The 25,263-nt window shown below is 45.4% G+C and overlaps 1 protein-coding gene across 2 annotated transcripts in view; it reads right to left on the reverse strand.

Moving 5' to 3' along the window:
• Nucleotides 1-25,263, reverse strand: part of SCARA5 (scavenger receptor class A member 5) — an 813,283-nt gene that overhangs the window by 760,815 nt on the left and 27,205 nt on the right. For both annotated transcript variants that reach the window (XM_073673833.1, XM_073673832.1), the window contains exon 2: nucleotides 16,189-16,319. In XM_073673833.1, coding sequence (XP_073529934.1) covers nucleotides 16,189-16,300 — 112 coding nt within the window. In that variant the 5' untranslated portion in view covers nucleotides 16,301-16,319. The remainder of the gene's footprint in view (nucleotides 1-16,188; nucleotides 16,320-25,263) is intronic.

A 25,263-nucleotide genomic window follows, 5' to 3' on the forward strand; every position in this document is an offset into this window, starting at 1 on the left:
AGACATTCTTATCCCTTCCGCATCCTCCTCTTCTTCTGGGACCACCGCCTCCTGCCGCTGGTTATTCAAAGTGTGCTCCAGCATGTAGATGACCAGAGTAGTGATGCTGATGATGGCATCATCACCGCTAACCAGTTTAGTAGCCATTTCAAAACTGTGCAGAAGGGTGCAGAGGTCCTTAATCTGTTCCCACTCCGTAAACGTGATATGCCCCACGTCCATACTGCGTTGGCCAAGGCTAAAAGACATGACATACTGCGTCAGAGCTCGTTGCTGCTGACACAGTCGCTGCAACATGTGTACAGTGGAATTCCACTGTGTCGGCACATCGCAGATCAACCTGTTAACTGGCATGGACAAAGACCTCTGTATCGATGAAAGTCGATGACATGAGGGGTGCGAACGGCGGGAGTGAGCACACAGCTTCCATACTTTGTGAAGCAGCTCATCCAGGCCAGGATAGTGGTGGAGAAATCGCTGTACCACCAGGTTGAGGACGTGAGCCATGCAAAGCACGTGTGTGAGCTTGCCTCGGCCTAGGGCCACTAACAGGTTCGTACCGTTATCGCACATGGCCTTCCCTGGCTCTAGGTTCAGCGGAGACAGCCATTGCTCAAACTGAGCCTGGAGAGCTGTCCACAACTCTTCATCTACATGACTGCAATCTCCAAGGCATATTAATTTTAAGACTGCCTGATTGCAGAGTATGGAGGTGGTGTGTATTCGCTCTGCACCCTTGGAACGTGTTTCTTGTTAAGGCAGAGTTTGAGCACGCAGGTGGAGGCCCTAGAGGAAGTGGAGGACGCAGAAGCAGTGGAGGAAGTGGGAAATACAGAGGTTTCCTCTGCAAGCCTTGGGGATTCCAAGATTTGTGGAGCAGCCCATACCCCGCCTGCCCCCACAGCCACCAGTGTCACCCAGTGCCCAGTCAGTGAGATGTAACGCCCTTGGCCATGCTTACTCGTCCAGGTGTCTGTAGTGAAATACACACTGACAGACGTAGATTTAGACAAGGAATGGGTGATGTTGTCTGCGACAAGCTGGTGTAGTGCAGGCGCAGCTTTCTTAGAGAAGTAATGGCGACTGGGCCACATTACTGGTACTGCAGGACTGCGACGTCCATCAACTTTCGGAAACTGTCTGTACCTACCAGGCAGAAAGGCAGCATTTCCGTGGCCAACAGATTGGAGATGGTGGAGTTCAACCTCTTAGCTTTGTCATGTGTACGATGAAACAATCTTTTACGTGACCACAACTGCGGGACCGAGGGCTGGCTAAGGTGCTGAGAGAGGGCAGAGTCTGGTGAACTGGAAAAACTGGTGGACCGTGAGTGAGGTGCAGGTGCAGATGTTACGGTGGATTGAGAAACATGCTGTGTGCTCGGTGAAACAAACACAGCAGGAGTATCCGCTTCCATTACAGCTGACGGGCTCTCACTCAGCCTGACTGGAGCGGGTAAAGAACCTGAGTTTCTGCGATGGGAGACCTGCGTGACAATACTTGGCACAGTAACAGAGGAGGAGGAAGAAGCAGCGGATGCATGTGAACGTTCATGCATGTAGTAGTCAAATTATTGCAGTTTTTCCCTCTACTGAGTTTTTTATTCCAAAGTTTGCAGATAACATGAGTTGGCTCATCCTTTGTGGTGACAAAAAGGCCCATGCTAGGCAACCCTTACCGCCCCTGCGAGCTGCAGAGCCGTGACCGCTGCTGGCCACAGCCACGGTTGTGGCTAAGGATGCAGTGCTCCTCGTGCTTGCATCACTCCATGTCTGCGCCGTAGGGCGAAATGTAACCTCCTCGTCTTCCTCCTCCACCTCCTCAGATGAGCTACTTGGCTGCGTGACTCTAAGTTCACACCAAGTAGGATCTTCAACCTCATCATCATCCAATGTGTTATCCCATTCCTCGCCCTCAGAGTAACCCTTCTCCTCTTGTGGCCTGACTGCACTGTACAGTCCGCATCAGCCTCAGGCATCTGAGTCTCATCGGGATCACCTCCCTCCCCTGCGGTTAACGTCTGGTGATGAGGGTCAGAAATCTGCTCAGATCCTACTTCGTCCTGTCCCGAATCCAAGCTAAAAAAATTTTGGGCATCGGTGCAGATGCTTTCCTCCTCTTGACTCTGTGACTGTTTGGAGTACACTTCTGATGCCCATGGTATAGAATGGGTGAACAGTTCTACAGACTCGCCCATCTGTGGTTCGCTACAGTCAGTTGGGCAGTTGGACTGTTGCGACGCAGGGGGAAGCAAGGGTAATTGGGGCGCCACCTCTGTGGACTGTACTGCGTGTGATGTTGAGGTGGAGGAAGAAGAGGTTGCCATCCACTGGAGCAACTGCTCTTTCTGGCCCTTATCAACAAGTTGTATCGCTGTGGGGCTGCCAAAGAAAGGGAGTAGAGTAGGCCGTCCACTAACATAAGTTGTCAGTTGTCTTTGGACAGGACCTGTTTGTGTTGGTTTAGTGCTTTCACTAACATTACCAACTACCCCACGTATACCTTGAACACCAAGCCTATTCCCCCTTCCATCACGACCTCTCTTTTTCCCACTCATGTTGCTCAGATACTGTGGTAGGAGCACGCTATTAACTAAAGAAAAATTTGTTTTTTTCCTCTGCAACAGCTCTTCACACACCTGGATTTCAGCGACACTAAATGACAAGGTCAGATTTGGCCTGCTGTATAACGTTACTAACAGACAAAAGAAATTTTTTAGTGTGGATGAGGCCGATAAAACCTACGAGATATTCTCCAAACAATTTCAAACTGAGATGTCCTCTGTTCTATCACGTTAGTAACAGAAGAAAGTATATTTTTACTGTGGATGAGGCCTGTATATCATAAAAGATATGATATGAACAATTTCAAACTGAGATGTCCCCTGCTGTATAACGTTAGCAACAGAAGAAAGTATTTTTTTTTGTATGGATGAGGCCTGTATAACATAGGAGATATTCTCCAAACTATTTCAAACTGAGATGTCCCTGCTGTATCACATTAGGAACAGAAGAATTTTTTTTTTACTGTGGATGAGGCCAGTATAACATAGAATATATGCTCCAAAATATTTCAAACTCAGATCTAGCCTGCTGTATCACGTTACTCAGAGCAAAAAATATATTTTTTGTTACTCTGCATAAGCTCTGTGTACAGCTGAATTTGACCGCCACTGATGTAGTAGCTGGCTTGTAGCACAGTGTATCACGTTTGTCACACGAAAATATATTTTTTGGACTGGGCCTAGTAAGAGAAAAAATGTATTTTTTTTAACTCTGAAACCAGGTGAAGTTCAACGCCACTCAAGTAGTATCTGTCTTTTAGCAGACTGGATCACGTTTGTATCACAAAAAAAACTTTTGTGGACTCTGCCTGCCAACCAAAAAATATATTTGTTTTACTGTGCATACAGCTGCATTTCACCCACCAAAAAAAGGTAAAACTGGGCTAACACAGCTTGCACTATCACATTAGCAACAGAAAAAAAAGTTTTTTGTTCTCTGCAATCAGAAGCTCTGCAGACTCTGCATAGAGCAGAATTTCAACCCCACAAAATAAAAAGGTGGGCTGCACTAGCTTGCTTGATCACATTAGCAAGTGCAAGAATAGATTGAAGGTATACTCCTGCATGGAGCTCTATACCAGCGGTGCACAACGCTGTTCTATGGCATGGGCCCTGCTCTTTCTGTCATAATCTCAGTACTTGCACAAGAAAACAAAAAATGTGCTGCACCATCGATTACAGAGGTACACAGGCCAGGAATTATCTACACTATCTGACTTCCACACAAGCGCACATCTATCTAGCTAATATCTGTCATTACACAGGAGAACACTGAGCTGCGTCTGTCTCCAGCAGTGACATGGATATAATGGCGCTGAGGGAACATGTCCGCTTTTTATATAGGGAGGACATGTGATTTCAGCAGCTAATTGCAGAAGTCCTTATGTCTGGACAGTATAGATGCTTCCCGCGCTCTGATTGGCTGGCTGCACTTTCCTGACTTAAAGTTACGGCCTAAAAAAAAAAAATTGTGCCACTGATCTGACCTGTTCTGAGCTGTCCACAGCCCCCACACTCAGCAACCACGTCTCCCCGCTCAGCATGCACTTGCACTATGCTAGAAAAACTGTTCAAAACGCTGTGGTTGCCCCGTATTCGTGTTCCCGCGTTTATTCGTTGAACAATTTCCGATTTTAACAAATTTTGCTCGTCTTTCCGACCACGAATCTGAATGTGCCGAATTTAAAACTTTAGAACATTCGCTGAGCAAATTCGCTCAACACTAGTCATGAGAATAGTGATGATGCTGGAAACCAAATCTACTGATGGTTTGTCAAATAGGGTCGGTGTACAGAGAGAAAAGGAGGGGGCCTAGGACTGAGCCCTGAGGGACCTCAACAGTAGGAGGAGGGGACCTAGGACAGAACCCTGACGGACCTCGACAGTAGGAGGAGGGGACCTAGGACTGAGCCCTGAGAAACCCCAACAGTAAGGAGAAGAGGAGGAGACCTATGACTGGACCCTAAGAAACCTCGACAGTAAGAGGAGGGGGCATAGGACTGAGCTCTGACGGACCTCGACAGTAGGAGGAGGGGACCAAGGACTGAGCCCTGAGAAACCATAACAGTAAGGGGAAGAGAAAACCTATGACTGGACCCTGAGGAACCTCGACAGTAAGAGGAGGGGGCATAGGACTGAGCCATGATGGACCTCAACAATAATAATAATAATAATAATCTTTATTTTTATATAGCGCCAACATATTCCACAGCGCTTTACATACATTATAGGCTCTGTCCCCAATAGGGCTCACAATCTAGATTCCCTATCAGTATGTCTTTGGAGTGTGGGAGGAAACCGGAGGAAACCCACGCAAACACAGGGAGAACATACAAACTCCTTGCAGATGTTGTCCTTGGTGGGATTTGAACCCAGGACCCCAGTGCTGCAAGGCTGCAGTGCTAACCACTGAGCCACCGTGCTGCCCAGTAGGAGGAGGGAACCTAGGACTGAGCCCTGAGAAACCCCAACAGTAAGGGGAAGAGGAGACCTATGACTGAACCCTGAGGAACCTCGACAGTAAGAGGAGGGGGCATAGGACTGAACCCTGAGGAACCTCAACAGTTGGAAGAGAGGGCATAGGACTGAGCCTTGAGGAACCAGACAGTAATAGGAGGAGGTCTAGGACTGAAGCCTGAGGAACCCCGATGGAGGGGACTTAGGACGGAGTCCTGAGGAAACCCAACAGTAAGGAGAAGAGGACAGAACGTAGAAATGAACCCTGAGGAACCTCAATAGTTGGAGGAGAGGACATAGGACTGAGCCCTGAGAAACCCCAACAGTAAGGGGATGAGGAGGAGACCTATGACTGGACCCTGAGGAAACATGACAGCAAGAGGAGGGGGCATAGGACTGAACCCTGACGGACCTCGACAGTAGGAGGAGAGAACATAGGACTGAGTCCTGAGAAACCCCAACAGTAAGGGGAAGAGGAGGAGAACTATGACTGAACCCTGAGGAACCTCAACAGTAAAAGGAGGGGGCATAGGACTGAACCCTGAGGAACTTCAATAGTTGGAGGAGAGGACATAGGACTGATCCTTGACGAACCAGACAGTAAGAGGAGGGGGTCTAGGACTGAAGCCTGATGAACCCCGATGGAGGGGACTTAGGACTGAGCCCTGGGGAAACCCAACAGTAAGGAGAAGAGGAGAGGACCTAGGAATGAACCCTGAGGAACCTCAACAGTTGGAGGAGAGGACATAGGACAGAGACCTGAGGAACCAGACAGTAAGAGGAGGGGAGGAACCCTGACAGTAAGAGGAGGGGACCTAGGACTGGACCCTGAGGGACCTCAACGGTAGGAGGAGGGGACCTAGGACTGAGCCCTGAGAAACCCCAACAGTAAAGGGGAAGAGGAGGAAACCTATGACTGGACCCTGAGGAACTTTGACAGTAAGAGGAGGGGGCATAGGAATGATCCCTGAGGAACCTCGACGGCAGGTGGAGGGGACCTAGGAATGAACCCTGAGGAACCCCAACAGTAAGAGGAGGGGACCTAAGAATGAACCCTGAGGAACCTCAACAGTTGGAGGATAGGACATTGGACTGAGTCCTGAGGAACGCCAACAGTAAAGGGAAAAGGAGGGGATCTAGGACTGAACCCTGAGGAACTTATGAACATGGACGACTATCCCTGAGAAATACATACCAGTGAAATGGGTGAGATCCACACATTTTCCTTCTCCCGCCGCCTCCCAGAATGTAAGCTTGCGAGCAGTGACTGTTTAAACTGTCTTAAATTCTATTGAATTTATTGTCTGTACATATCCCCACTTAATTGTAAAGTGCTGCGGAATATGTTGGCGCTATATAAATAAAAATTATTATTATAAAATGATTATTTGTTATTTTTGAGCGCTTGTTTATTAGCATGTATGTTATCTAACCGTCTGGACATTACATGTGAAGAGATATGACATTTCTGAATATAAGAGTTTATTGTGTCTGTGATATATAGCTCTTAATGTCCTGAGGTTAGCAGGGTCTTTTTTGGTTAAGGTTCTCGGGTCTATGGCAATTGAGGCCAATATTTTTTATAATAACAAGTAAAAGTTAAGTTTTAAGAGAATCCTCAAGGCTGTATCTGGTGAACCCTAAGGAACTCTAACAGTAAGAGGTAGGGATCTATTGCTGAATCCTGAGGAAACATGACAGTAAGGGGAAGAGAATGAGAAGAAGATCCAGCAGAAGATATAGCGAAGGAGTGGTCAGAGAGGTAGGAGGTGAACCAAGAGAGAGTGTAATCCACAAAACCAACAGAGTGGAGAATATTGAGGAGGAGCTGGTGATCCGTGAGGTCAGATGCTGCAAGGAGATCCAGGAGAATCAGCAGGGAGCAGTGACCATTAGATTTAGCCGTTAGTAGATCATTAGAAACTTTAGTAACAGCAGTTTCTGCAGTTTACTGATAACTTTTCCACTTATTATCAGGAACTTCAGAAACCCCATAAACTACTGCACCAGGCGCCAAATATTTCTTGGTGGTCCGGCCGCTCCCACCTGGTTATAATCAGGAGATGAAGTGTTAAACCTACAGAAGGCGATACCGCCAAGATAGAGATGAAAGAAAAACCACAAGTTCTGCGTAATGTCAGGTCCAAACCTGAAAACCAGAACCAAGAAAACCCTATTTTTGCGCCAATGGACGGATCTGTGGAATTTACAGAAATTAGATCCCAATCATTGGAGCCAAATATAAGGGAGAGAAATCTACGAGCTGCTAGAAGTAATATGGGAACCTACAGTGTGCTACACAACGTGCCCAAAATATGGGCCACAAAGGTCTATCACTTGAAATCTCAGAATCCCTGCTGCCTGTCAATGACTAGAAACCTTTCTCTTTAGATTTATCTTCTCACACTGGAGTTTCCATCCATGCAGTCAAGACTGGAGTTTAACCTTGGTGGTCTCGGGTAATTAGGATGGAATTATACTCCTCAGGGGCGAGTCAATAGGAATGATATTAAACCCCTTTGGGATGGAATTACACTCCTCAGGGGCGAGTCAATAGGAATGATATTAAACCCCTTTGGGATGGAATTACACTCCTCAGGGGCGAGTCAATAGGAATGATATTTAACCCCTTTGGGATGGAATTACACTCCTCAGGGGCGAGTCAATAGGAATGATATTTAACCCCTTTGGGATGGAATTACACTCCTCGGAGTCGAGTCAACAGGAATGATATTAAACCTTTTTGGGATGGAATTATACTCCTCAGGGGCGAGTCAATAGGAATGATATTAAACCCCTTTGGGATGGAATTACACTCCTCAGAGGCGAGTCAATAGGAATGATATTAAACCCCTTTGGGATGGAATTACACTCCTCGGAGTCGAGTCAACAGGAATGATATTAAACCTTTTTGGGATGGAATTATACTCCTCAGGGGCGAGTCAATAGGAATGATATTAAACCCCTTTGGGATGGAATTACACTCCTCAGGTTCGAGTCAACAGGAATGATATTAAACCTTTTTGGGATGGAATTATACTCCTCAGGGGCGAGTCAACAGGAATGATATTTAACCCCTTTGGGATAGAATTACACTCCTCGGGGGCGAGTCAACAGGAATGATATTTAACCCCTTTGGGATGGAATTACACTCCTCAGGGGCGAGTCAACAGGAATGATATTTAACCCCTTTGGGATGGAATTACACTCCTCTGGGGCGAGTCAACAGGAATGATATTTAACCCCTTTGGGATGGAATTACACTCCTCAGGGGCGAGTCAACAGGAATGATATTAAACCCCTTTGGGATGGAATTACACTCCTCAGGGGCGAGTCAGTAGGAATGATATTAAACCTTTTTGGGATGGAATTACACTCCTCAGAGGCGAGTCAACAGGAATGATATTAAACCCCTTTGGGATGGAATTACACTCCTCAGGGGCGAGTCAACAGGAATGATATTAAACCCCTTTGGAATGGAATTACACTCCTCGGAGGTGAGTCAACAGGAATGATATTTAACCCCTTTGTGATGGAATTATACTCCTCAGAGGCGAGTCAATAGGAATGATATTAAACCCCTTTGGGATGGAATTTCACTCCTCGGGGGCGAGTCAACAGGAATGATATTTAACCCCTTTGGGATGGAATTACACTCCTCAGGGGCGAGTCAACAAGAATGATATTTAACCCCTTTTGGGATGGAATTACACTCTTCAGGGGCGAGTCAACAAGAATGATATTTAACTCCTTTGGGATGGAATTACACTCCTCAGGGGCGAGTCAACAAGAATGATATTTAACCCCTTTGGGATGGAATTACACTCCTCAGGGGCGAGTCAACAAGAATGATATTTAACCCCTTTGGGATGGAATTACACTCCTCAGGGTCGAGTCCATAGGAATGATATTTAACCCCTTTGGGATGGAATTACACTCCTCAGGGGCAAGTCAACAAGAATGATATTTAACCCCTTTTGGGATGGAATTACACTCCTCAGGGGCGAGTCAATAGCAATGATATTAAACCCCTTTGGGATGGCATTACACTCTTCAGGGGCGAGTCAACAGGAATGATATTTAACCCCTTTTGGGATGGAATTACACTCCTCGGGGGCAAGTCAATAGGATTGATATTTAACCCCTTTGGGATGGAATTACACTCCTCGGAGGCGAGTCAACAGGAATAATATTAAACAATTTTGGGATGGAATTACACTCTTCAGGGGCGAGTCAATAGGAATGATATTAAACCCCTTTGGGATGGAATTACACTCCTCAGGGGCGAGTCAATAGGAATGATATTAAACCCCTTTGGGATGGAATTACACTCCTCAGGGGCGAGTCAATAGGAATGATATTAAACCCCTTTGGGATGGAATTACACTCCTCAGGGGTGAGTCAATAGGAATGATATTAAACCCCTTTGGGATGGAATTACACTCCTCAGGGGCAAGTCAATAGGAATGATATTAAACCTTTTTGGCATGGAATTACACTCCTCAGGGGCGAGTCAACAGGAATGATATTTAACCCCTTTTGGGATGGAATTATACTCCTCGGGGGCAAGTCAATAGGATTGATATTTAACCCCTTTGGGATGGAATTACACTCCTCGGAGGCGAGTCAACAGGAATAATATTAAACAATTTTGGGATGGAATTACACTCTTCAGGGGCGAGTCAATAGGAATGATATTAAACCCCTTTGGGATGGAATTACACTCCTCAGGGGCGAGTCAATAGGAATGATATTAAACCCCTTTGGGATGGAATTACACTCCTCAGGGGCGAGTCAATAGGAATGATATTAAACCCCTTTGGGATGGAATTACACTCCTCAGGGGCGAGTCAATAGGAATGATATTAAACCCCTTTGGGATGGAATTACACTCCTCAGGGGTGAGTCAATAGGAATGATATTAAACCCCTTTGGGATGGAATTACACTCCTCAGGGGCAAGTCAATAGGAATGATATTAAACCTTTTTGGCATGGAATTACACTCCTCAGGGGCGAGTCAACAAGAATAATATTAAACTTTTTTGGGATGGAATTACACTCCTCGGGGGCGAGTCAACAAGAATAATATTAAACCCCTTTGGGATGGAATTACACTCCTCAGGGGTGAGTCAATAGGAATGATATTAAACCTTTTTGGGATGGAATTACTCTCCTCAGGGGCGAGTCAACAGGAATGATATTTAACCCCTTTTCACAGCAGCCAATTTTCATTTTTGTGCTTTTGTTTTTTCCCCTCTTCTTCCAAAATCCATAACTTTTATCTGTAGACATCACCGGATGAGGGCTTGTTTTTCTTTGTGGGACGAGTTGTAGTTCTGAATGACACCATTCACTTTACCGTATAATGAACTGATAAAACATTAACATTTGGGGTTAAATGGTGAAAAAAAAAATTGTAATTCTGTCATCATTGCTCATGTTTTTCGTTGTTGTTCAGTTGCAGCAATAACAAATTTATAGTATTTTTCTACATTTAATTGCTTTTAAAAATTCACCCCACATGATCTCACTTGACCCTTTTCTTTTTTGGAAGATTTTGTCCTTTTGGCGAGAGCTGGAGGTGATGGTAAAAAAAAATTAAAAAAAAGGTCCATTCCTGGGCTGAGCCCTAATACAACAGTCCCAGAACTTTCCCCGTGGTGGGGCTGCGTACACTATCTTGGACAACTCCCTGCTAAATACAGTGCTCAGCTCCGCTGACATATGTAACTGCTCCGAGCCAATGCCAAAAATAAATTGGATTTACATGAAAACCTTCTGCCAACCTGAATACGGCCGAACATCTATCAAGTGGCGTTTTCTTCCTCGCTGTATTTTCTCGTGGACGTGAGGAGCGCGGCTATGTCAGAGGAGCTAATGTAAAATAAATGACACTATTAAATTATGTCTCTGCTCGTACCCAGCAAAGTTATGGATCCTGCACCGCCGTCTGTTTCCACTTACGCGGCAATGTCGGAGATGGAACACCCGGCCTGAGTCACCGCGTGCGATGTGTACGCTGCCGGTGTAAGGCATGGACCTCAACTACAAAGGGTGGAGAAGTAAATATCGCTGCCAGGCCCTGGTGCATTAAGGGGCCTCAGGCCACAAAAGAAGACATCACACGCTGATACAGATCCTCAAAGCCCTTGATTCGGATGAGCATCAGTAATGCAGCACGAACATATGACTTTGATGCGTTGGGGGCGTCCGGTTGGAAAAACAGAAGATGTAGAGAGCGGCTGGCAAGTTGAATAGTGGTCCACTTAGAAAGCAGAGGCTTAGAACAGGGAGACTAAGGAGGCAGAATCAAAAAATAGTGGCACAACAGAGTCTATCACAATGCGGAACAGTGATATAGCAGAGCCCAGCACTGTAGCAGAGTTCAGTATTTCAGGAGATGCACTGTGGCTATGTGGCGGAGAACAGCGATGTCGCAGAGCTGACTAGGTTTAGGAGACTCATTGAGGTGTTATAATAGGGCCTAGCAATGTAGAAGAGTTCATTAGATGAGGACATTCACTGTAACATTATAGCAGAGACGAGTGAGGTAGCAGGGGTGAGTAGATTAGGAGACTCACTGTAGCGATGTAGCAGACATCAGCAATATAGCAGGGATGGGTAAGACATGGTTTTTCATTTGGTTTGGAATGCAAAGGCCAAGGGGGCATAACGTCAGAGGTGTGCACCCTCGAGAACAGAGAAGAAGAGGAAGCAGCACCCAATGCTGGATCCAGGAGAGGTGAGTAACATTTGGAATAAAGACTTCAATCTCGCATTTTCTTCATCCTAAGGACCCAGATGTTTTCTACAAGCCTCCACCTGAATCCCATTCAGCACCGGTTCTCCAGTATTGTGCTGGTTTTATCCTGAAACTATAAGATTTTTAGTGCATTTTTTTCTAAATGCATGCTCCTAGTGGGAGGGGCCTAAACAAGTCTGTGTAGCCAATAGGAAGCCTTTTATATATCAGAGAAAGCTACACTTGACCTTGAAAGGGGTATAGTAGTGGGTGAGAACGCTCTGGGCTTCAGTATTAGCTTAATTACTATGTACATGTGTCCCTCGTCCTGCTTTTAAAAGTTTGAAGGTAAGACCCTGTGCACTTTTTGGGGTGTGGAATGGAATGTGGGGGATAATTAAAACTTTTGTTATGGGGGGCCCTGTGATTTTTTTTGTGTGTCATTGCTTCAGGGACATCCTGGAGGCTCCAGGAAAGAGGTGAAAACCTCCTGGGTAAATCTACGAGGCACCACAGATGCCTTTCAGGATCTCCTGGAAAGCAACGTTCCTTGCTGTGCGTGGTACCGGGATACTCCATCATCAGACTAACCTTTAGGGTGCAGTCAAGCGGCCGTATTACTCACCCGAGGATCGCATCACATTCCTCGGACTGGCTGTCGGCTATCCTGACCTGAGCATGACGGCGTGTTTTTCTATGCACCTGTCACGCTCAGGTCAGGATAGCCGACAGCCAGTCCGAGCATTGCGATGCTATCTTCGCGCAAGTAATATGGCCGGCTGACTGCGCCCTTAATGTTCAGATGTATATTTAGGGGGTGGAAAAGGGTATGTGACATGTAAAAGGGTGTAACAAGTATAGGTCATCCATAGCTAAACCCAATGGGTCCCATTGTGGTGGGGCTCCATGACCAAATCAGGACCTGGTTGGCCAGACTGGCAGACGGATGTACTTTCTATTTTAAAGGAATTCTCCAGCTTTATAAAACACGCATACACAAAAAAATTGATATGTGCCAACTCCAAATTTTTGACCCCTTTTGGCCCAAAATACTGGAAATTTATTGAGATTTGATTAAAAAAATGGGACCGCCCTGGCAAATTTGCTATATTTTGGGCCAAAAGGGGGCAGGATTTTCACGAACCTCATCACTAAATTGGAGGTACTGGGTAGTCTCAAATGTTCCTGAGTTTCCATCACCGATGTTAACAACAAAGGAAGGCACAGTAGTGCTATGGAAGATGGATAAATGGTAGATGGGGGGTCCCTGGGGCCCACCCTTAGACATGAATATCACTGCCACATGCACAGAACAGAATTCACAAATTGCATTTTTTTTGTAGTTTTTTTTAAAGGGGAAGCGCTTGAGTAAATGGTACAGTTGATGGATCAAGTGCCTGCTGAGGCCTGAACATCGAGTATTAATTTGGAGGTCTGCAAATAATATAAATAACTGTGGAATGAGGTCAGTGGTGAGACGCAGGGTATAAATAGCCGCCGTGTCAGACGCTGCTGGCTTCACTCATGTTTACACCAGACCAGCTCGCCCTGTTCCTGAATGGCCGACGTGGGCGCTGCGATACAGGTCCGTGTGCATCCAGAGGACACAGCTCTTCTCTAGGTGTCTAAGGGCTGAAGATTTCTTTTTTTTTGGCCTCAGCAGTGATTTTCACACTTTTTGCAGCCTGGAGTCGAGTACACGGCCCCCTTTATGTGAATTATTGCATAACGTTAACCAGATCCACATCAACGTAATGACAGCCCTAGAAAGATAGCTCGATCTGATGAAGCATGGGGATCTGCACGAGGGGGCCGAGACCCTCATATCAGCCATATGACGCAAGTGGTAGAAATGTTATCAATAACTTATGGAGATCTGCACCTATCAGGTCACTCAAAATAAGATGATGTGGAAGGAACCTGAAAAGGAAAAGGGGCCAACTTCAGGCGTTGCAGAAAATATTATTTATGGCTTTTGATAAGTCTACAAATTATAATAATGCTTTAAATAAAAAAAATAATTATTATTTATGTGCAGTACCACTCCTGACCACATGGTGAGCTGTTCAGAATAAGTAATGCTGAGCATAAGGCATTTCCATACAAGCAAAGGTGGGAGAATACTTTTACACTCCACCTAGTGGTGGTAGACATATTTCCAGAAAAAATTTGATTTTCTACTCTGCAAGACATTTTGTGATGCCTTTTCTAAAATAACCACATGTAGAATAATCAATTCCATCACCAGCCAGTACAGTAGAAAGGGCAGAATTATTTCCCATTGTGATTTATGGAGCCATGGACTCATGGAGCCATAGCTAGTTCCTGATGAAGGACCACCAGCAAGGAGCACCTTATACCTCCCAATCACTCTCCCCTTTACAGGTTTGGATCCAACTCTGTTCTACATCCCTTATGTAACCCACTAATGCTACACTACCAAATTGGTGAATTTGGCTAATTAACTCTTTGTGGAGTCACGTGATCTTATTAACCCTAACTCTCTATTTTGAGAAGTGAGGCCTGGCTGACTCTCGGTCTTAGACAATGAACATCTCTATTGACGTCCATACATACAGTACATTTGATGCCCAATCATGATAAATTTATTTATGATATGAAAAAAAAAAAAAAATATATATATATATATATATATATATATATATATATATATACAGTGCCTACAAGTAGTATTCAACCCCCTGCAGATTTAGCTGGTTTGATAAGATGCAAATAAGTTAGAGCCTTCAAACTGCAAACGAGAGTAGGTTTTATGAACAGAAGCATAAATCTTACAAACCAAAAAGTTATGTTGCTCAGTTGAATTTTATTAAATTTTAAACATAAAAGTGTGGGTCAATTATTATACAACCCCTATGTTTAATATTTTGTGGAATAACCCTTGTTTGCAATTACAGCTAATAATCGTCTTTTATAAGACCTGATCAGGCCGGCACAGGTCTGTGGAGTTATCTTGGCCCACTCCTCCATGCAGATCTTCTCCAAGTTATCTAGGTTCTTTGGGTGTCTCATGTGGACTTTATTCTTGAGCTCCTTCCACAAGTTTTCAATTGGGTTAAGGTCAGGAGACTGACTAGGCCACTCCAACACCTTGACTTTTTCCCTCTTGAACCAGCCCTTGGTTTTCTTCGCTGTGTGCTTTGGGTCGTTGTCTTGTTGGAAGATGAAATTACGACCCATCTTAAGATCCTTGATTGAGGAGCGGAGGTTCTTGGCCAAAATCTCCAGGTAGGCCGTGCTATCCATCTTCCCATGGATGCGGACCAGAAGGCCAGGCCCCTTGGCTGAGAAACAGCCCCACAGCATGATGCTGCCACCACCATGCTTGACTATAGGGATGGTATTCTTGGGGTCGTATGCAGTGCCATCCAGTCTCCAAACGTCACGTGTGTGGTTGGCACCAAAGATCTCGATCTTGGTCTCATCAGACCATAGAACCTTGAACCAGTCTGTCTCAGAGTCCTCCAAGTGATCATGAGCAAACTGTAGATGAGCCTTGACATGACGCTTTGAAAGTAAAGGTACCATACAGGCTCGTCTGGAACGGAGACCATTGCGGTGGAGTACGTTACTTATGGTATTGACTGAAACCAATGTCCCCACTGCCATGAGATCTTCCCGGAGCTCCTTCCTTGTTGTCCTTGGGTTAGCCTTGACTCTTCGGACAAGCCTGGCCTCGGCACGGGAGGACACTTTCAAAGCCTGTCCAGGCCATGGAAGGCTAACAGTAGTTCCATAAGCCTTCCACTTACGGATGATGCTCCCAACAGTGGAGACAGGTAGGCCCAACTCCTTGGAAAGGGTTTTGTACCCCTTGCCAGCCTTGTGACCCTCCACGATCTTGTCTCTGATGGCCTTGGAATGCTCCTTTGTCTTTCCCATGTTGACCATGTCTGAGTGCTGTTCACAAGTTTGGGGAGGGTCTTAAATAGTCAGAAAAGGCTGGCAAAAGAGATCTTTAATCCACACATGTGAAGCTCATTATTCTTGGTGCCTGAACTACTTCTTAATACTTTAGGGGGACCAAACAGAATTCTTGTGGTTTGAGGGGTTGAATAATAAATGACACTCTGAATTAACTTTTAACGTTTTTAAAAAAAAAAAAAAATTTGCTGCAGTGCATTTCCCACTTCCAGGCTGATCTACAGTACAAATGTCACAATGCCAAGTTAATTCCGCATGTGTCAACCAGCTAAATCTGCAGGGGGTTGAATACTACTTGTAGGCACTGTATATACACTTTTTTTTTAATGAGAACCCCTATTTGTGGCCATTATCAAAATCCACACTTGCATGTGAAGCTGATTTCCATAAAATTCCCTTAGAAGGTCTTTTGGAGGTCTTTATTTGGTCTAAGCGGTCACTGTTGGGTCAACATCAGTTTGGAAGACCATCAGTACTTACATCCTTCACATAGATTCATCTTGGACAGATTTTTCCCATCAAACGTTTCCTCGAATATTGAACCATTTTCTTTTTCATCAAATGTATGTAGGTACATGGCTTTATTGTCCATGGTGGCTCCTTAACGCTACCTAGAATGGAAAATAGACATAGATTAGACATTCCTGCGTGATGATCCTGTACGATAACTTCACATGTAAAGATCGCCAGAAGAAAAGACAACGGACTACATGACATAATGAAGGAGAGAGAAACATTTCGGCAATCGGCCAACGTTAACGATACATCAAGAGACTCGTCAAAAAACTCCACAGACAAAACTTCAAATTAGTGGAGTTTCCTGGAAATTTGGGATGTTTTTAAGGGCCATGCTGAATCTTCTTCTATAAATCTAGTGCCACTGGCCAAGCGTTGACTTCTATAGGTCATAATTATGATAGGGTAAGATTCAAGCCGTCCTTCGGGTTCCATGTGTTAAGGGAAAAATGGAAGTCTATGGCTCAAACCAACATCGAGAATGAATACAGATTAGTTCTTACTTCAGCCCAAGGACCAAACTGTGACGATGACCCAGACTAAGGTTATAGACTGAAGACTTTAGGACCAAGAGCACACCCACCATTTGACGGTTATAGACCAAGTTTAGGTTTAGGACCAAGAGCTCAACCACCATCTGATGGTTATAGACCAAGTTTAGGTCTAGGACCAAGAGCTCAACCACCATCTGACGGTTATAGACCAAGTTTAGGTTTAGGACCAAGAGCTCAACCACCATCTGACGGTTATAGACCAAGTTTAGGTTTAGGACCAAGAGCTCAACCACCATCTGACGGTTATACACCAAGTTTAGGTTTAGGACCAAGAGCTCACCCACGATCTGAAGATTATAGACCAAGTTTAGGTTTATGACCGAGAGCTCAACCACCATCTGACGACTTCATGTCCACTCGCGAGTCAGTGTGAAGGAAGATGAGAATTTGATTAGTCCTAGGCTGTTCTCATGTCTTTGCCAAATTATGTTTTTTGTACCAATTTTCCAAAACTTTTGCAACGATTTAATGAAAATGATGGAAAAAAAGATTTCATTTCAACACAACGACAAACATTTAGAGAGATGCGATATCTGACAGGTTACTTAATTATTTTTGACTTAATTATTCTTGAATTTGCACACATCCAAAAACCACAGTGAAGTTACATGCCGTAATTTCTTCTTACAGCGCGCTAAGATTAGGTTAGAAACATGTGATTTGTGCCAGAAATAAACCCAGGAATGCCGTTGTTTTGTCAGAATTTCGAAAATTGTGTTACAAAAAATAGAAAATTCTGAAGATTTGAGCGCTGTTTTCGCAATTGTTAAAATACAAGCAACAATTAAAAAAAGTAAAACAGTAACTACGGAAATCCGAGTATTCATAAAATTGAGCAGTTGGGTGAGGTTTTCGTATTATTTTTAAATTAATTAATGGAGAACATATCTCATGTGAGCAAAGGAATAACATGAACGTGTAAATGATGAAGGATAGGGGATATTATATTGAAATAAAATATCTTTACATTCCAAAAATGTTACAAAAAATAATAATTGCAGTGAGATTACACCTGTATAAGAAGTAAGTGGTGCCAAAACATGTACTGCTTTCAGTTAAGAGTTTAGGGAATATGGAATTCACTCAACCAGGAAGTATTATCTATATATATAATCGTCTTATCCCGTCTGTCTGTCTGTCTGTCCAGGAAATCCCGCGTCGCTCATTGGTCCGACAGCGACCAATCAGCGCCGGGGGATTTCTAAAAAAAGATGGCGGCCGTTAGCGGCTCATCTGCGGGACGGAGCTGAGCGGCGATGCAGCCGGGAGATGAGCGCCACGAGGCGCTCATCTCCCAGTCGGTACCAGCAGAAGGACCTCGACCGCCGGACCCATCTGCGGGACGGAGATGCAGCCGGGAGATGAGCGGCGCGAGGCACTCATCTCCCGGCCGGCAACAGCAGAAGGAACCCGACCGCCGGACCCATCTGCGGGACGGAGATGCAGCCGGGAGATGAGCGGCGCGAGGCGCTCATCTCCCGGCCGGTATCAGCGGAAGGTCGGGATACTTCTGCTGCGAGCGCCCGCGATGTCCCGGGTTCTCGCAGCGTAAGTAGCCGCACAGGCAGCGCCGCTCCCCGGTCCTCACCAAGACGATTCGATTATTGGTCGCGGTCTTCGGACCCGACCAATCACTGATCTTAGCGCAAAACCTAAACACCGCTGTGCTGATTGGTCGCCGACGCTGCCCGCGACCAATCACCGATTTGGGCGCCAAATTTAAATATCGGCCGCGACCAATCACCACAGCGGTGTTTAAATGTGGAGCCAAGATCGGTGATTGGTTGCGGCCGATATTTAAATTTGGCGCCCAAATCGGTGATTGGTCGCGGCCGATATTTAAATTTGGCGCCCAAATCGGTGATTGGTCGCGGTCAGCGTCCGCGACCAATCAGCACAATAGTGTTTAACTTTGGCGCCAAGATCAGTCATTGGTCGCGGGCCAAGACAGCGACCAATCACCGATTTGTGCGGCAATTTTAAATAGCGTCCGCGACCAATTGGATGTCAGCGCTGCTGCCTGTGCGGATACTTCCGCTGCAAGAACCCGGGACATGAGCGGGCGCTCGCAGAAGAAGTATCCGGACTCGCAGCGCCGCTCCCCGGTCCTCCCTTCACACCCTAGCCGCTGATGTCCCCACAGTATCATGGTGTTACAAAGGTCCGGACATTGTGTTAAAAATCGCTGATTGGTCGCTGACGCTGCCCGCGACCAATCACCTATTTGGGCGCCAAGTTTAAATATCGGCCGCGACCAATCAGCACAGCGGTGTTTAAATGTGGAGCCAAGATCGGTGATTGGTCGCGGCCGATATTTAAATTTGGCACCCAAATCGGTGATTGGTCGCGGGCAGCGCCATCGACCAATCAGCGATTTTTAACACAAATGTCCGGACCTTTGTAACACCATGCGGATACTGTGGGGACATCAGCGGCTAGGGTGTGAAGGGAGGACCGGGGAGCGGCGCTGCGGGTCGGGATACTTCTGCTCCGAGCGCCCGCTCATGTCCCGGGTTCTCGCAGGGGAAGTATCCGCACAGGCAGCGCCGCTGACATCCATGCGGCTAGGGTGTGAAGAGAAGAAGGGGGAGCGGCGCTGACATCCAATTGGTCGCGGCCGCTATTTAAATCTGCCGCACAAATCGGTGATTGGTCGCGGTCTTGGCCCATGACCAATCACGGATCTTGCCGCAAAAGTTAAACACTACGGTGCTGATTGGTCGCGGACGCTGCCCGCGACCAATCACCGATTTGGGGGCCACATTCAAATATCGGCCGCGACCAATCACCGATCTTGGCTCCACATTTAAACACCGCTGTGCGAATTGGTCGCGGACGCTATTTAAATGTGGCGCCAAAATCGGTGATTTGTCGCGCCCAGCGTCGGCAACCAATCAGCACAGCGATATTTAAATGTGGAGCCAAGATCGGTGATTGGTCGCGGCCGATATTTAAATTTGGCGACCAAATCGGTGATTGGTCGCGGGCAGCGTCCGCGACCAATCAGCACAGTACTGTTTAACTTTGGCCGCAAGATCAGTGATTGGTCGCGGGCCAAGTCGGCGACCAATCACCGATTTGTGCAGCACATTTAAATAGCGGCCGCGACCAATTGGATGTCAGCGCCGCTCCCCGGTCCTCCCTCACGCCCTAGCCGCATGGATGTCAGCGGCGCTGCCTGTGCGGATACTTCCGCTCCGAGAACCCGGGACATGAGCGGGCGCTCGCAGCAGAAGTATCCCGACCCGCAGCGCCGCTCCCCGGTCCTCCCTTCACACCCTAGCCGCTGATGTCCCCACAGTATCCGCATGGTGTTACAAAGATCCGGACATTTGTGTTAAAAATCGCTGATTGGTCGCTGGCGCAGCCCGCGACCAATCACCGATTTGGGCGCCAAATTTAAATATAGACCGCGACCAATCACCGATCTTGGCTCCACATTTAAACACCGCTGTGCTGATTGGTCGCCGACGCTGTAAGCGACCAATCACCGATTTTGGCGGCACATTTAAATAGCGTCCACGACCAATCAGTACAGCGTTTAAATGTGGAGCCAAGTTCGGTGATTGGTCGCGGCCGATATTTAAATTTGGCGCCCAAATCGGTGATTGGTCGCGAGTAGCGCCAGCGACCAATCAGCGATTTTTAGCACAAATGTCCGGACCTTTGTAACACCATGCGGATACTGTGGGGACATCAGCGGCTAGGGTGTGAAGGGAGGACCGGGGAGCGGCGCTGCGAGTCCGGATACTTCTGCTCCGAGCGCCCGCTCATGTCCCGGCTTCTCGCAGCGGAAGTAGCCGCACAGGCAGCGGCGCTCCCCGGTCCTCACTAATACGATTCCGCTCCCCGCTCCTCACTAATACGATTCGCTGATTGGTCGCGCTCTCCACACCCGACCAATCAGTGATCTTGGCGCTAAAGTTAAACACCGCTCTGCTGATTGGTCGCGGCCGCTGCCCGCAACCAATCACCGATCTTGCCGCCACATTTAAACACTGCTGTGCTGATTGGACGCGGACGCAGGACGCGTCCAATCAGCGAGATTGGCGCCAAATTTAAACAACGCTCTGCTGATTGGTTGCGGACTCCAGCCGCGACCAATCAACGAGATTGGCGCCAAATTTAAGCAACACTCTGCTGATTGATCGCGGTCGCTGGCCGAGATCAATCAGCAGTATTGGCGCAAAATTTAAACACCGCTCTGCTGATTGGTCGCGGTTGTCGGCCGTGACCAGTCAGCAGTATTGGCGCCAAATTTAAACCTCACTCTGCTGATTGGTTGCAACCACCGGCCGCGACCAATCTGCGTTTTTTGTGCCAAAATTAAACAACGCTCTGCTGATTGGTCACGGTCGCCGGCCGCGACCAATCAGCAGCATTGGGGCCAAATGTAAACCCCGCTCTGCTGATTGGTCGCGTCCGCCAGCCGCGAACAATCAGCGAGATTGGCGCCAAATTTAAACACCTCTCTGCTGATTGGTCGCGGTTGTCGGCCGTGACCAATCAGCAGCATTGGCGCCAAATGTAAACCTCACTCTGCTGATTGGTCGCAACCACCGGCCGCGACCAATCTGCGCTTTTTGTGCCAAATTTAAACACCGCTCTGCTGATTGGTCGCGGCCGGCGACCAATCAGCGATTTTGGCGCCAAATTTAAACCCCGCTCTGCATCACTCTGCTGATTGGTCGCGGTCGCCGGCCGCGACCAATCAGCACTATTGTCGCCAAATTTCAACACCTCTTTGCTGATTGGTCGCGGTCGCGACTAATCAGCGATTTTGGTGCCAAATTTAAATAGTGCACTGCTGATTGGTCGCGGCCGCCATCCGCGACCAATCAGCGAGATTGGCGCCAAATTTAAACAACGCTCTGCTGATTGGTCGCGGTCGCCGGCCTCGACCAATCAGCGATTTTGGCGCCAAATTTAAACAACACTCTGCTGTTTGGTCGCGGCCGGCGACCAATCAGCAATTTTGGCGCCAAATTTAAACCCCGCTCTGCATCAATCTGCTGATTGGTCGCGGTCGCTGGCCGCGACCAATCAGCACTATTGTCGCCAAATTTAAACACCTCTTTGCTGATTGGTCGCGGTCGCGACTAATCAGCGATTTTGGTGCCAAATTTAAACACCGCACTGCAGATTGGTCGCGGTCGCCGGCCTCGACCAATCAGCGATTTTGGCGCCAAATTTAAACAACGCTCTGCTGATTGGTCACGGTCGCCGGCCTCGACCAATCAGCGATTTTGGCGCCAAATTTAAACAACACTCTGCTGTTTGGTCGCGGCCGGCGACCAATCAGCAATTTTGGCGCCAAATTTAAACCCCGCTCTGCATCAATCTGCTGACTGGTCGCGGTCGCTGGCCGCGACCAATCAGCACTATTGTCGCCAAATTTAAACACCTCTTTGCTGATTGGTCGCGGTCGCGACTAATCAGCGGTTTTGGTGCCAAATTTAAACACCGCACTGCTGATTGGTCGCGGCCGCCATCCGCGACCAATCAGCGAGATTGGCGCCAAATTTAAACAACGCTCTGCTGATTGGTCGCGGTCGCCGGCCTCGACCAATCAGCGATTTTGGCGCCAAATTTAAACCCAGCTCTGCATCGCTCTGCTGATTGGTCGCGGTCGGCGGCCGCGACCAGTCAGCAGTATTGGCGCCAAATTTAAACACCACTCTGCTGATTGGTCGCGACTAATCAGCGATTTTGGTGCCAAATTTAAACATGCTCTCCAATCCTCACTAACACGGTTCGCTGATTGGTCGCGGCCGCCGCCCGCGACCAATCATCGATGTTGCCGCCAAATTTAAACACCGCTTTGCTGATTGGTCGCGGTTGCCGAACGCGACCAATCAGCGATTTTGGCCCCAAATTTAAACACAGCTCTCCTGATTCCGCCCGGTCGGCCGCATACCTATTCTAGAATACCCGATGCATTAGAATCGGGCCACCATCAAGTAGTAGTTATATTCTTGTACATAGGAGCTGTATTATAGTAGTTATATTCTTATACATAGGAGCTATATTATAGTAGTTATATTCTCGTACATAGGGGGCAGTATTATAGTAGTTATATTCTTGTACATAGGGGGCAGTATTATAGTAGTTATATTCTTGTACATAGGAGAGGTATTATAGTAGTTATATTCTTGAACATAGGGGGCAGTATTATAGTAGTTATATTCTTGTACATAGGGGGCAGTATTATAGTAGTTATATTCTTGTACATAGGGGGCAGTATTATAGTCGTTATATTCTTGTATATAGGAGCAGTATTATAGTAGTTATATTCTCCTACATAGGAGCAGTATTATAGTAGTTTTATTCTTGTACATAGGGGCAGTATTATAGTAGTTATATTCTTGTATATAGGGGACAGTGTGATACTAGTTATATTCTTGTATATAGGAGGCAGTAGTATAGTAGTTGTATTCTTATACATAGGAGCAGTATTATATTAGTTATATTCTTGTACATAGGAGCAGTATTATAGTAGTTATATTCTTGTACATAGGAGCAGTATTATAGTAGTTATATTCTTGTATATAGGGGCAGTATTATAGTAGTTATATTCTTGTACATAGAGGCAGTATTATAGTAGTTATATTCTTGTACATAGGAGCAGTATTATAGCATTTATATTCTTGTACATAGGAGCGGTATTATAGTAGTTAGATTCTTGTACAAAGGAGCAGTATTATAGTAGTTATATTCTTGTACATAGGAGCAGTATTATAGTAGTTAAATTCTTGTACATAGGAGCAGTATTATAGTAGTTATATTCTTGTACACAGGGAGCAGTACAATAGTAGTTATATTCTTGTACATAGGAGCAGTATTATAGCATTTATATTCTTGTACATAGGAGCAGTATTATAGTAGTTAGACTCTTGTACATAGGGGCAGTATTATAGTAGTTATACTCTCGTACATAGGGGCAGTATTATAATAGTTATACTCTTGTACATAGGAGCAGTATTATAGTAGTGATATTCTTGTACATAGGAGGCAGTATTATAGTAGTTATATTCTTGAATATAGGAGCAGCATTATAGTAGTTATATTCTTGTATATAGGGGGCAGTATTATAGCATTTATATTCTTGTACATAGAGGCAGTATTATAGTAGTTATATTCTTGTACATAGGATCAGTATTATATTAGTTACATTCTTGTATATAGGGGGCAGTATTATAGTAGTTATATTCTTGTACATAGAGGCAGTATTATAGTAGTTATATTAATGTACATGGGAGCAGTATTATAGTAGTTATATTCTTGTATATAGGGGGCCGTATTATAGTAGTTATATTCTTGTACATAGAGGCAGTATTATAGTAGCCATATTCTTGTACATGGGAGCAATATTATAGTAGTTATATTCTTGTATATGGGGCAGTATTATAGTAGTTATATTCTTGTACATAGAGGCAGCATTATAGTAGTTATATTCTTGTACATAGGAGCAGTATTATAGTAGCTATATTCTTGTACATAGGAGCAGTATTATAGTAGTTATACTCTTGTACATAGGGGCAGTATTACAGTAGTTATACTCTTGTTCATAGGGGAGAGTATTATAGTAGTTATACTCTTGTACATAGGAGCAGTATTATAGTAGTTATATTCTTGTACATAGGAGGCAGTATTATAGTAGTTATATTCTTCTATATAGGGGGCAGTATCATAGTAGTTATAGTCTTGTACATACAGGCAGTATTATAGTAGTTATATTCTTGAATATAGGAGCAGTATTATAGTAGTTATATTCTTGTATATAGGGGGCAGTATTATAGCATTTATATTCTTGTACATAGAGGCAGTATTATAGTAGTTATATTCTTGTACATAGGATCAGTATTATAGTAGTTACATTCTTGTATATAGGGGGCAGTATTATAGTAGTTATATTCTTGTACATAGAGGCAGTATTATAGTAGTTATATTAATGTACATGGGAGCAGTATTATAGTAGTTATATTCTTGTATATAGGGGGCCGTATTATAGTAGTTATATTCTTGTACATAGAGGCAGTATTATAGTAGCTATATTCTTGTACATGGGAGCAATATTATAGTAGTTATATTCTTGCATATGGGGCAGTATTATAGTAGTTATATTCTTGTACATAGAGGCAGCATTATAGTAGTTATATTCTTGTACATAGGAGCAGTATTATAGTAGCTATATTCTTGTACATAGGAGCAGTATTATAGTAGTTATACTCTTGTACATAGGGGCAGTATTACAGTAGTTATACTCTTGTTCATAGGGGAGAGTATTATAGTAGTTATACTCTTGTACATAGGAGCAGTATTATAGTAGTTATATTCTTGTACATAGGAGGCAGTATTATAGTAGTTATATTCTTGTATATAGGGGGCAGTATCATAGTAGTTATAGTCTTGTACATAGAGGCAGTATTATAGTAGTTATATTCTTGAATATAGGAGCAGTATTATAGTAGTTATATTCTTGTAC

The sequence above is a fragment of the Phyllobates terribilis genome, unplaced genomic scaffold (genome assembly GCF_046119375.1).
Source record: "Phyllobates terribilis strain yellow unplaced genomic scaffold, ASM4611937v1 Scaffold_3__8_contigs__length_932513732, whole genome shotgun sequence".
NCBI lineage: Eukaryota > Metazoa > Chordata > Amphibia > Anura > Dendrobatidae > Phyllobates > Phyllobates terribilis.